General features: G+C 38.9%; 2 protein-coding genes across 2 annotated transcripts; both read left to right on the top strand.

Annotated features, from left to right (window-relative positions):
• The first annotated feature begins 4,028 nt into the window (after nucleotides 1-4,028).
• On the top strand, nucleotides 4,029-7,573 carry LOC6558895 (ubiquitin carboxyl-terminal hydrolase 10). Its single transcript, XM_032739351.2, has 7 exons — nucleotides 4,029-5,390; nucleotides 5,445-5,855; nucleotides 6,184-6,436; nucleotides 6,505-6,591; nucleotides 6,662-6,829; nucleotides 6,889-7,117; nucleotides 7,176-7,573. The coding sequence occupies exons 1-7, from the start codon at nucleotides 4,213-4,215 to the stop codon at nucleotides 7,532-7,534; spliced, it is 2,685 nt and encodes an 894-aa protein (XP_032595242.2). The 5' UTR covers nucleotides 4,029-4,212; the 3' UTR covers nucleotides 7,535-7,573.
• A 3,745-nt stretch (nucleotides 7,574-11,318) lies between these two features.
• LOC6558891 (glycoprotein-N-acetylgalactosamine 3-beta-galactosyltransferase 1) lies at nucleotides 11,319-12,652 on the top strand. The gene is made up of 3 exons (XM_001985060.3): nucleotides 11,319-11,897; nucleotides 11,963-12,332; nucleotides 12,402-12,652. The coding sequence occupies exons 1-3, from the start codon at nucleotides 11,464-11,466 to the stop codon at nucleotides 12,600-12,602; spliced, it is 1,005 nt and encodes a 334-aa protein (XP_001985096.1). The 5' UTR covers nucleotides 11,319-11,463; the 3' UTR covers nucleotides 12,603-12,652.
• The last annotated feature ends 800 nt before the right edge of the window (nucleotides 12,653-13,452 follow it).

The following is a 13,452-nucleotide window of genomic DNA, read 5'->3' as shown; positions in this document are numbered from 1 at the left end:
TATATGATTATTTATATAATTTTTATGGTCTGATTGAATTGAGTTTATCTTTCAAGTGCTAATTGTCTCCATTAAAAATCGTGTAGATTCTAAGAGCTCCATCGCAGATATTCTCTCTCTCTATCTCTCTCTCTCACTCTATCATTTAAAAAAGGCAGAACTGATAAATTATAAGCCAAACACAAATTACTTGAATGTGGCAATCGTAATTGTATTTGTTGGTGTTGTTGTTGTTGTTTTTTGTTGCTGGCTAATAAAAATTGAATAAAATCGCGCGTTCAATAACAATGCGACCGGCAACAGGCCTACGACAGACAGAGAGAAAGAGACAGAGAGAGAAAGAGAAAGAGAGGGAGGGAAACAGAGTAGTCAATAAAATATACTAAGCGGAGGCAGAGCCGCTTTTGGGGGGCTGTGCTCTCCAGCTGATGACCCCGTTGTGTCAGTTTGCTGGCTAGCAAAATCAATTAAATATCAACAACAACAACAACAAAATCTCGATTGTTGTTCACATAAAGCGCATTCGTATCGAGTAGAAGCGCAATTTCATTTGCGTAATTAATAACTGTTATACTCTTTGTGCATATTTTCTAGCTGTTGTGTGTAGTACAGTTTTTCGTAGTGAAATTGAAAGCGAAATTGTCCACTCAAGTGGGAAGAATGTTTGTTAAGCTGCTGCGTAGCAATGCATTCATTCCTCCAGTTCCAATTCCAGTTCCAGTTTCTGTTTCTGTTTCGGTCTCAGTTTCAGTTCCACTTTTATCGCTGCTCCTAAGAGCTATTAAGTACAGTCGCGTTGGATTTTTGTTGTCGCTGTCGCTTCACGTGTCGTGCCAATTATTTCCTAGTTTGCATAGATGCACTCAGCTTGTTGTCTGCTATTATTAGCAACTAACATGTTTGATTCGGATTGATGTTGTTGTTAGTGATTAAGTTGTTAATATTTGGTTTCGTTTATCTGTTCGCTGAAGTCGTTAATTATCCAGGCAAAACCTTGTGACTCCTTCAGAGTTATTGATATTACAAATTGTAACATTGTTTTCGGGTTTTCCTCATGTGCAATTTGCACTCATTTGTTTAATATTGCCTGCTCTACAAAATTCCATTTCATTTTTGTTAGAGTTCCATGACATATTTTGTGTATATACATATATTTATTGGCAGTGTGCTCGTTAGATGCTAATTGAAATTAATTAACACATTGAATTCTGAATACTGAATTCCGCTGCTTTGATGGTTGGCTGGCTGCTTGCTTGGTTGGAAATCCGATTCCGATTCTCAACCCAATTCGGAGCGGGGGAGAACTGTTTGTCATATGACGTTATGGACTAAGTATTATTTAGCACTAACACATTTTAATTAGACGCTGAGAGCATTCATTATGATAGAGTCGCTAATAAAATTTTAAACAGCTTTAGTCCGAGAAATGGTTGTTAATAGTACATTTAATATATATTTACTAATCATCTGTGGCGCACACGTGTGTGCACGTGGTCAAATGCCCCAAGAAGAGACCAGTTTTTCCCCACATAAATAGTTAAATGGATCACAAGTCAGGTTGAATGAAAGTTTTTGTTTGGACCCTTTTATCAGTATTAATTTGAATATTGTGTCAAACTTTGGATGCTCCGTAAACTGTATTTTTTTGTTTGGTTCTGTGAAATTTATATTGTGATAAGAGAATCAGAGATTTGTTGTATTTGGAGGTGTCCCCTCCTTTGTGTGTAAGTATCTTGTTGGCATTTAACAGTTTGTAAATGTATTTATATATGTACAGTTTGCATATGCAGTCATTTTGAAATAATCTCAATTCATTCGCTGTCTGTTTTATCTGATATCGCAATTGTTTCCCATGGGAAAAACTGATTTGATTTACATTATCATTTTTTATTTGGATGAGATTGCAATCTTTGTATTTAATGCTCCCAATATTGGGAGACTTGAGCAGTTCGAACAGCTGTGTAAACTTTCAGCCCGATTGACCCACATTTCACACCCCAATGCCCAAAATGGCCATGAGAGTAGAGTGTATGCAGTCATCAATTGTTAATATTTACAGGGCATAATTGTAAGTACTTGGGGCAAGACCCACGTTGCAGCAACTTCTCAAATACGCATATCAGCTGAGTTTATTAATTGGGCATTTCACAATGGCAAATAAATAACAAAAGGCAGCATCAGAGTGTGTAGCTTGATGTAGCTTTGTTTTTGGTTTATTGATAACGTTATCAACGAGAATAAATCACATTCTTTAAGGGGATTTATCATTTGTCGTTCCTATCAGAGCCTGGTGCTTTATAAGGCAGCCGATTGTGATTTAGTCGTAATAATATTGTTATTTGTCCAATTGAAGTTTATAGAACTATCTGAATCTCTGCTCTGTTCATATATCAGCCGCAAACACTTCATATTGACATGGATTATATATAGTCTTGATTTCTATTTGTTGAATTGGCTGACAAATTGATTGGACAGCAGCAACTATATATTTATATTCTTATCACCCGGGCAATAACAACAAACAAACAACAACAGCAACAACTTGTGAACTGTTTGCTTAGCGTCAGTTATCTATCTAGTTTTGTTGTTTTAGTTGAACGTGTCCGATTAAAGTGCAATTGATACTCGACGCTTGCATTGCATTTACTCTAATTTTGTTGGTCAGGCGGATCTGTATTGTTTCGGCTGATTAGCGTTGTGTGAACTAATTATACCCTAAACCTATTGAGAATGGTTCAAGATGGGTATAATGCAGTTGTGCAAATGAATGTGACAGGCAGAAGAAAGCATCTAAGATCCCCATACAATTTATATATTCTTGATCAGCAGTCAACAGTCGAGTCTGATTGTCTCTCCATTTATTTATATATATAACTTATAACTTTTTCAAATGGCAAACACATTTAACAGTTCAGTTCGGGGTATCTCATAGTCGAGCTCTCAATCTTATGTGTCTCAATATTGACTCTTTACTTTTTTCAGATACACTTCAAAAGTAAATAAGTGCTTAAAAGTGTAAATTATGTAATACTACTGTTTTGGTGGATGCTACTGGAAACTCAAGTCTTCAATTGCGAGCCACAAAAACAAATCAATTAAAAGAAATAAGTTTCCCAAATTTTAGGGGTCAATTTTCGATAAAAATCCATCACAAACAGCAACAAACACAGCCAACAGCATCCGATCCATTTAAAAAATGTGTATCTCATTTAACATCAATTGGTATCAATTATGATGATATTGTAAATTATTTTGTATATGCTGCAAACCAATTTAGCATCTTAAGTATCTAGTTGATTATGCCGTTTTTGTTTCTGCTCTCAGAAAGGTCAACTTGCGGCATTTGACCCACAGATAAAACTTTTCTATTTAATGTATTATTCATGTTCAACAACGGAAACTCTCTTTCCTTACAGTTGATAAGACGCTGCTCACCAACAACAACAACAACAACAATAACAATATCAACACAAATGAGTCGGCTGTGGATGAGACACTGATTGCCAACAGCGAGAAACAGCAGCAGCTGGAATATCAGCAGCAGCAGCAGCAGCATCAGCAACAGCAGCAACAGCAGCAACAGCAGCAACAGCAGCAGCAGCAACAGCAGCAACAGCAACAACAGCAACAGCAACAGCAGCAGCAGCAACAACAGCAGCAGAAGCAACAACAACAGCAGCTGCAACAGCAACAAATTGAGAAACAACAACGTCAGCCAATTTGGTTGTTTCCATTGCCACCGTAGCGCCGCAACTCCAACAACAACAGCAGCAGCCAATTGCAGCGCCACCGCAGCAACATCAACAGCAACAAACTTCGCCAGTTGTGCCACAGCAGCAGCATCAGCAACAGCAGCAGCAACAGCAGCAGCAGATGCAGCAAGCACAATCTCAACCTCAGCAGCAGCAGCAACTACAGCAACAACAACAAACGCAGCCAGCACCACATAAGCCCAGTTACCATGAGCAGCAAGCCACACAGCAACATGCAACACATCAGCAACATACGCAGCAGCAACAGCAGCAGCCACCACAGCAGCAGCAGCGCAAGCCACCTCAACAGCAATACAACAACAATTCACAACAGCAAGTGCGTCGCAAATATTCCTCGGAGTACAATCATCAACAACAGCAGCAGCAGCAGCAGCAGCAACATCATCATCACCATCATCATCAGGGCAGCAGCGATACTGGCATCCAAACCACCAAGTCAATGTCCTGGACGAAATCTGCACAGCACAAGAAGTCCACGCAATCGGTGGCGGTTACTGCCTCGCCAAATACTGTGAATAATGGCGGGACTGTTGCTGTAGCTGCCGCTGCACCAGCGACAGCTGCTGTTGCAGCTGCAACTGCTGCAACAACTGCTGCAACACCGAACGTGAGCTTTAATAAGCAATCAACTGGTGGCGTTGGCGTCTATAGCCATCCCACTAAGACCTATACCAATCAGCAGCACTACCAGCAACAGCAGCAGCACTACCAAACTAACTACAACAACAACAACAGCAGCAGCAGCAGCAGCAGCAACAACAACAACAACAATAATAATAATAACAACAGTAGCAGCAATAATAATAGCAGCAACAGCAGCAACAACAATCAGCCACAAATGCGCACATATGGCACAATGAAAGTGCCCTCATCGCCAGTGGCAAGCACAGCACCGCCACTGGAGCGTAAGATCAGCGGACAGCAACAGCATCAGCAGCAACAGCAGCAACAGCAACAGAGCAACAGTAATGCAACGACAGCATCAGCAGCAGCAGCAACAACAACAACTACCTCAACGGCAAGCATAACAGCAACGCCGCATCAGTTTCAACAACAGACGTCCATTGAAAGTCAGTCCAATAGCACAAACAATGCGTCAGTGCAACAATCATCACAACAACAACAACAACAGCAGCAGCAGCAACTCCAGCTGCAGCAGCAGCAGCAGCAGCAACATGGCCATAATCAGTACGCGCCAGCTGCCGCCAAACCCTATTTAAGCCATGCTGGCAAAAATAAACACAGCACACATCCCACTAGCCACAGCAGCCAAGATGCATCAGCATCCTTTAGCACAGCAGCAGGAGTAGCAACAGCTGCTGCAGCAGCAGCAGCAGCCACTGTGGCAGCAGCGCAGCCCGCTCTCAATTTGGCGCCACCAGCGCCGCCAGCGTCACTGAGCAGCAGCAGCTCGGAGAGCGGACAACCGTCGTGGGCCAGTCTCTTTGCGAGCAAGAAGCCCGTGGCGAAAGTGGCGCCCTACGATGGCAACAAGTCACAGCAGCAGCTAAATCAGCATCAGCAACAACAGCTGCAATTGGTGTCACCACAGCAGCAACAACAACAGCAACAGCAATTGCCTGCACTTCAGCAGCAACAACATCAACAGCAGCAGCAGCAACAACATCAACAATTGCCGCTGGCGACATCGGCAGCAGCAGTAACACAGAGCCTGCCTAGCGTGCATCAGCAATTGCAATCACCGACGCCAGTGTCAGCGCCAACCGTACCTCTAATCACACCCGGCACCCTCTCCTATTCCGCTGCCTCGGCACAGGCTGTGCCCGTTGCCACAGCACCGCCCACCTCGTTGGCGGTCAAGCCGCTGAAGGCGGAGCCATCGCGTGCCGCTCAACTCGATGAGTGGACGAACAAATATGCTGAGTTTCTGACACGTCACAAAACCAATCTGACGCCCGTCAGCCTGCGACCGCGTGGTCTGACCAATCGTTCCAACTATTGCTATATCAACTCGATACTGCAGGCGCTGCTTGGCTGCTCCCCATTCTACAATCTGCTGCGCTCCATACCCAAACAGGCGGCGGTGATGAGCGAGGTGAAGACGCCCACCGTGAATGCCATGTAAGTGACCCCCGTTTGACCTAGTTGCAAGCCTGATTGTGCCACCATGCCACAGACAAGTCAACAGACGCCTCGGCGCCAAAACCAGCTGGCGTCTGTGTTACGCCTGTGGCATAACAATTGGCGTTGGCCTCTTAAACGCTCGCTGCTTGCCTCCGTTTTGGATGCAAGCTTTGCATAACGTCGAGGCCGATGCAAGTGCATTGTGTATATACACATGGATGACCCATTGATGGCTTCATGTAAACCTCATTCGCACGCACATCAATATATTTTTGATTTCCCAAAGAGCTTTAGACTAATTTCAAATCCTTTGCACTCCTCTTAGGATGTCATTTATGAGCAATTTTTCATCGTTGCCCGGCGGTACACGGTTGCGTTTCAGCAATAACAAAGCGGCCCAGATTAAGGGCAAAGATGAATTTGCTGGCGTTGATCTGCAATGTGATTTGGCCTTTGAGCCCACGGAAATATACAAGCTGTGGAATGACAGCCGCGAGGAGCACGTGGAGGGCCGACAAGAGGATGCTGAGGAATTCTTGGGCTATGTGCTGAACAAGCTCAACGATGAGATGCTGGAGGTAAGTTGTTGTCATCAATCAATCAATCAATCAATGAGCTTTGCTAAATTTTGTATGTTTTCCGAAAGGTTATCAAGCTGATTGCCAAGCCAAATGCCCGGCAGAATGGTGAGGAGCAGGAACAGGAGCCCGAGGATGGTGGCGATGTTTGGCAGGTGAATAAATTGGCACATATTAGTAGTTTGTATTGATTTTAATTGCAACTCAAACATAAACATTTTCCAGATGATCTGCAACAATCGCAACAAGGGCAGCGTCACACGCCAAACGGACTTTGGACGCACACCACTGAGCGACATCTTTCGCGGTGAGTTGCGTTCGCGTCTGCAGCGCGAGGGCGAACACTCCACGGATGTTATACAGCCATTCTTTACGCTGCAACTGAACATTGAGGTGAGTAGACCAAGCCGAACTAAGAGATCCCTTTGTTAACACTTAATGTTTGATTGCAGAAAGCCGCTTCGGTGAAGGAGGCTCTGGAGATACTCGTTGGTCGTGATCAGCTGGAGGGCGTAACTGGCAGCAAGACCAAGCAGGAGGTTGTTGCCTGGCAGCAAATGACACTGGAAAAGTTGCCAGTCGTTCTAATATTGCATTTAAAATACTTCGACTACAGATCCGATGGCTGCACAAAGATCTTGAAAAAGGTTGAATTCCCTGTGGAGCTGAAAATCGATGCCAGTAAGTAAAGTGTTACTTGCTCTGCTCCCTCAAGCTCATTAGAAACGTCTTTTTGCAGAGATACTAGGCTCGAAGAAGACCTCGCAAAAGCAGCGCGCCTATCGCCTATTTGCTGTGGTCTACCATGATGGCAAGGAGGCGTCGAAGGGCCATTATATAACGGACGTGTTTCATACTGGCTATAACAGCTGGCTGCGCTACGACGATAGCTCGGTGAAGCCGATCGGCGAGAAGCAAGTGTTGCAGCCGCACACGCCGCGTGTGCCTTATCTACTCTACTATCGCCGCTTCGATACCCTCCCACAGATGCAGACGAGCAATGGCGGTGCTGGCACTACTGTGGGCGCCACCAATGCTCATGCCTCGGTCAGTTCCGCCTCCAGCACATCGGCTGCAAACTCAGCGAATAATAAATGAAACCAAGTTGTCAAAAAACAAAAAAAAACGAACCTAGAAGCAAACTAGATTTGGTTTGGTTTTCTATGCATATACAATTTAACGGTTATATTATATTTAAATATGTTTAAGCCTAAAGTCCAAAGCGCATGTAAGTGTGAATGGTAGTTGTATATCTGTGTTTTTATAAGTGTGTGTGTGTGTGTAAGTGTGAGTGTGAGTGTGAGTGTGCGTGTATGTGTGTTAGTAGTTCATCTAAGTTTAAGTCATAAACTCTTAGTTGTAAGCCTTAGCCGTAGACCTAAGTTGATAAGAGTTTAGTTGTGCAACAAAGCAAACAAACAAACCAACAATTCGTTGAAACGAAATCTGTGTACAAAGGTAGCGCATGAGTTAACTAAACAGCGAGCAAATTATCATATAAAACTCCATATATATACATATACTGTAAACTTAGTTGCTGGTTGAGCAGCCAATATCAGTAAATCCCATTTTCCTTCCTCAACCTCTTTTTTTTGAAGCAGCCGCGTGCATTATATACATATATATACATAGTTGTAGACCTCTTCGATATGACAAACATTTAGAGCTCTTTATGTACATACATAGTTATACATATATGATACATATATAGGTATATAGGCATAATCTTAAAATTGTAGAATACTATTTCTTTTATAATTGTTTATGGCATGCAGCATGCATTTAGGCGCCAGAGCAAACAGTCAGCCGTGCATCGAGTTGATAATACAATATTTTGAAATGCTTTGAATATGCTTTAAAAAACAAAACAAAACAAAACAAAAAACCAATCTTTTGTATACAATACACGACATGCAAAACATATGGAATACATAGGATTACTTTGTGTACAAGTTGTAAGTTGATATCAACAAACAAAGACACAAAAAACCAATCATGAACACACATTTAAGATACAAGCGCGTTCATTTCATAGTTTATTTTATTGTTTGTTGTTTAGATCGATCCCCATTTCATTTTAAAACCATACAATTAGTGCATATATATATATACAAATTAATTGCATCCATAATGATATTTTAGTGTCTTTTGCGATAAATCGCGAAATTGGCTCACGTCTAAATATAAATATTATTTTTTGTTTAGGATATGCTATAAATTATGTAAATTCATTTTTGTCAAGCTTCTTTTTTCGTTAACAACTGCAACTAATCAAGATTTCTAGTTTCATATGTAGTTGCTTTAACTTACAGGCATATACATAAATATATATATTTACATGCATATTTTGTTTTTCTAATACATATACATATATATATATATGTATATATATATATAAATAATATTAATAACGTGCCAATGTTAAAATTCGAAAAAAATATTTAAAAAACGAAAAAGAAAACATGAAAGGAAGCTAGTGTCTAAAACAATAAATTTTTGATACTTTTGTGTAGTCGTTGACTTATCAAGAGATTATTGTTAAAATAATTAGTTACGAAATTTTGTTAAATTAAGTTTTATATATTTATGATAAACGATGTCTGCAAATATTAACTGGAAAATCTATAAAATAACAAAGGTAAATGCGCTGTAAATAGCTTGGACTACAATTTAACAAAGTCCACATTTGAATATAATATCTATATAGTTTCTCTTCAACTGAACACTCCCCAATTCTTTTGTAATGTTTTGAAAAAAATTAAGGTTTTTTTTTTTAACTTCGAAACCCGAGTAAAAGCGCATTGCGATTGTGAAAACAGAAAAAAAATACAAAAAATATTGAAATATTCAAGTATAGATTTAATTGATTGCATTGTAATACGAAAATATATTATATTAGCAGGTGTATTTTGATGTTACACATATATGAATTAATTGTAAGCCAAATTATAGCAAAACATTTTTTCTATAGAAATTTTACAGAGTCTGTGCTTTGCTAGTTACAAAATAGGTTCCTAAACAATACGAGGAAAATTACACAAAAAATGAATAAAACAAACGATTAATGTCTATTAAAAAAAATATATATATATTAATAAAATAAAAAACAACAAAATACAACTAAGAAGCATAGTGAAGTAACGGAAAACAAAAGCAAAAACAATAATTCTAGGACTAGTAGTTTAAAGCCAAGCTAACAACATATGAAAAGTAAAAAAAAATATACATACAGATACATATATAAATGAAATTTATACTAAATACAAAAGAGAATTGAGTGTAATTTTCACATTGAATTAAGCAAACATACATACATATATTAATATATTTTTTCAAGCGAAATTAACATGTTCAACATACATCGCATATAAAATAGCAACCGAAACTAAAGACGTAATAGTTTTACATTTTTGTCAAGAATTTGTTGAATACTTATATTAATGGAATACTCCACAAAACCAATTATACTTTTTTTTTTTATTATTATTATTATCATACAAGTTTCCAAATTAATACCTAATCATTTCAATATATATATACATATAATTTTTTTAAATTGTGTATTATGCTAAATTTGTTGCCTTCTGTTTGAATTTTGCTTTTGGCGCTACGGCGAATTTGTTTGCCTTCATTTATGTTTTAGTTGTAAAGTAGTTTCTAAGGCTGTGTAACTAACTAAATACAATTTAATCAATATTTAAGCCGAATCATCATCTTAAAATCATTGTGTTGTCATTTTGCCTGACAATTTTTGTTTACAAACTATGATTTCCAGTTTTCGAGTTAAATGTTGTGACCCTAGAAGGAATGAAAATAAAATAAACGAGAATTGGCAAGTGCACTTACTAAATGTATAATCAAAGATACGAAGATAAACAAATAAGATCTATACATACAAGAAAAGAAAAACAACTTTAAGTAAATATTAAACTAGAAAACTAAAAAAAAAAATACAAAAAAAAGATCATAAGAACTAAAGTTAAACTTAAAATGTTTTGTAATAATTTTCTAATACAAAAGCAAAGGGAGAAATAAGAGAACAAGAAGAAGAAGCAATTTTGAACATACAAACTCAAAACACAAAAAGAAAACGAAAACGGAACGAATAAAAAAAAAATTCAATGACGTTTTCTCAACGAAATTGATACAAAAAAAGAAAAAAAAAAACAAAAAAATAAAACAAAAATCAACAACAAACCGTAAAAACTTAGTCCACATTTAGTCTAAAGCAGAAACAAACGAATTGAAAAAAGTTGTACTAACTAAAGCTAAATGTATACCTACATAATTTGTAATATGATACATCAACCGAAAACGAAAATGAAAATTAACTAGCAATAAAATAAATAATACCATTACCAAAAATACACGTTGTTTGTTATGAAAAGGGTGGAAAGTGAAAGGAGCCAACTGAGAGAGTCGCCAAACCTATTCACGTGTAGGTCAAAACCATCACGACAAATAACTGAAGACACTCAAAACCGGTTCTCCAAAAATGAAAGAGTAAATTGCCAGTTGAATTCCGACAACACACAAACTGAATGCTCTATCTGAGAAGAAACCTGAATATTCATTTCGGTTATTTACTATCAACCCATTATTACTCTAATTTTGTAATACTAAAAGTTTTGATTGGCTTTGAATGTGTCATTCTGCAACATTCTATTGCTCGAAGTAGCTCGCATTTTAGTGGTTTGCAAAACTGTATGGGTTAGCAAATATGCTTTCAATTGGAAAGTGTATTAGAGCAATAGCAGCGAATCTTTTTTTTTTCAGAAATATTTGTTGACTTCAGTCCGACAACGTCTTCGGCGAGTTGTGATTCATTTGTTATGCGAAACGTAACACATCAAAACTCGTTTTTAGCCCAGCTAACTGTGGAATACTTACTCTCCTAATTGCAATTAGAGTCTCCACAAGCGCTGAAACAGTCGTGCAACAGCTGAATGCAGAATCGGTTTGCAAAATGTGTACGAAGTTTCGAATAATTTAATGATATTCTACTTTGGATTTGATTTTGGATTGGAATGTTACGGAATGTGCTGTGCTTGGTGCTGGGCCTGATTGTGGGCATACAGCTGACGGAACTGTGGGATTATATGACGCTTATAAGTGATGAATATGAGAGCACAGCGATTGCAGCGGATACAGCAGCGTCCACAGCGCTGGATGGGCCATCTCTAGCGGATCGTCTTTACCATGAGACACGTGTGCTTTGCCTGGTTCTGACGATGCCAACGCAGCACAAGACAAAGGCCGCAAAGGTAAAGTCTACTTGGGGTGCTCGCTGCAACAAGCTGATCTTTATGAGCAGCCAAGATGATGACGCACTGGGCGCAGTGAATCTCAATGTGACGGAGCGACGTGAGAATCTGTATGCCAAGGTGCGTGCGGGTCTGGCCTACGCCTATCAGCATTATATGGAGGATTACGACTGGTTTCTCAAGGCGGACGATGACACGTAAGCCGAAGATTTCACATACTGCTTCAAATTGAACTAATAATATTCGACATTTGTCTCTTTAGTTATGTGGTAATGGAGAATTTGAGACTGTTTCTCTATCCGTACGATCCGGAGGCGGCGGTCTTCTTTGGCCATCGCTTTCGCACCAGTTATCCACATGGCTATATGTCTGGTGGTGCTGGCTATGTCCTCAGTCGCGATGCACTGCGTCGCTTGAATCTGTTCGCCTTGAATAACACAAAGTTTTGCCCACTTAACACTCAGGCGGAGGACAGACAAATTGGACACTGTTTGCTGAATGTGGGCGTGGTGGCAGGCGACTCAAGGGATGAACTGGGTCGAGAGCGTTTTTTGCCCCTGAGTCCACGCCATTTGATGCCAAACATCCAGTACGGAACTTGGCTGGAGAAATACTATTTCTTTAAGCCGAATGTAAGTTGTTACTCTTTAATTTATATGATGGATGTATGTATATATTTTTAATCGATTTTCTTTTTACAGACTAACGATTGCTGCTCCGATTCGTTAATAAGTTTTCATTATACCAAAATGCATGACTATGATATGTATGAGTTTTTTCTATACCATCTGCAAGTCGCTGATCTACCAAAAACACTGAGTTCGCTGCCTCCACGCTTGAGCGATGAACAGATGAAGGAAAAGCTGAAAATTTGGGATGAACAAATCTCTGACAATGAATAAATAGATTGCTAATTCAATGAGAAAGCTTTAATATGGTTTCCGAGCTCAAATACGAGTCTCACCTTTAAAATAAGGAATTACTTATAAATAGAGTTTATATAATTATATAGTAATATAATAATAACGTAATTTTAACCGAATTCTTGAAATATATACGGAATACATTAAAAATTAGGTTGTTATTATTCTACATATGAGGAATATCTTATGATTGAATTAGATAAGATTCCAACGTAGGAAAAAATAAACTCTTGAAAATAAACATTTATATGTTTGAGTTAAAAAGAAATAAATATTTGTGTGTTATAGATTAAAGCTATTTATTAGATAAAGATATAAAAGAATTTTGATGTGAATAGAAATAAATAAATATTTAACGAGTACAAAGTCTATATAAGTGATATCAAACAATAAGCTCAACATAACCCCCGATGCGACATTGATAAATGATATAGGCGTATCAGTGAACTTAATGTAATTGCTCGACTTTGTAAATAAAACAAGAGACTCATATAGCTGGAACCAAGATTTATTTGACAACGAAGTAAACAATTGCATGTTGCCATGCTGTGAAAAACAAGAGGCAATAGATTTGAGACAGGGACACAAGAAATACAGACCAAAAGTTTAGCTGTCCATTGGCACAGCTTTGGCCATTTGTCAAAAGGAGTCGGTCGGATGGTTCGGTTCAATTGAAGACCCCTGCTTTAAAGCCCAATTTATCACAAAGTCGTCTCGTCGGTTGTGTGCCGCGTGCCGGGTCCGCCTCTAAGGATTAGAGAGATAGAGCATTGTAACAAATACGAATTGGAGAATCGAAAACCGGAAAATCGAGCGAAACGTGCCAAAC

This window comes from Drosophila grimshawi, unplaced genomic scaffold (assembly GCF_018153295.1).
Source record: "Drosophila grimshawi isolate 15287-2541.00 unplaced genomic scaffold, ASM1815329v1 contig_44, whole genome shotgun sequence".
NCBI lineage: Eukaryota > Metazoa > Arthropoda > Insecta > Diptera > Drosophilidae > Drosophila > Drosophila grimshawi.
The sequence above is the reverse complement of the archived record's forward strand: the minus strand, read 5'-3'. Positions and strand labels throughout refer to the sequence as shown.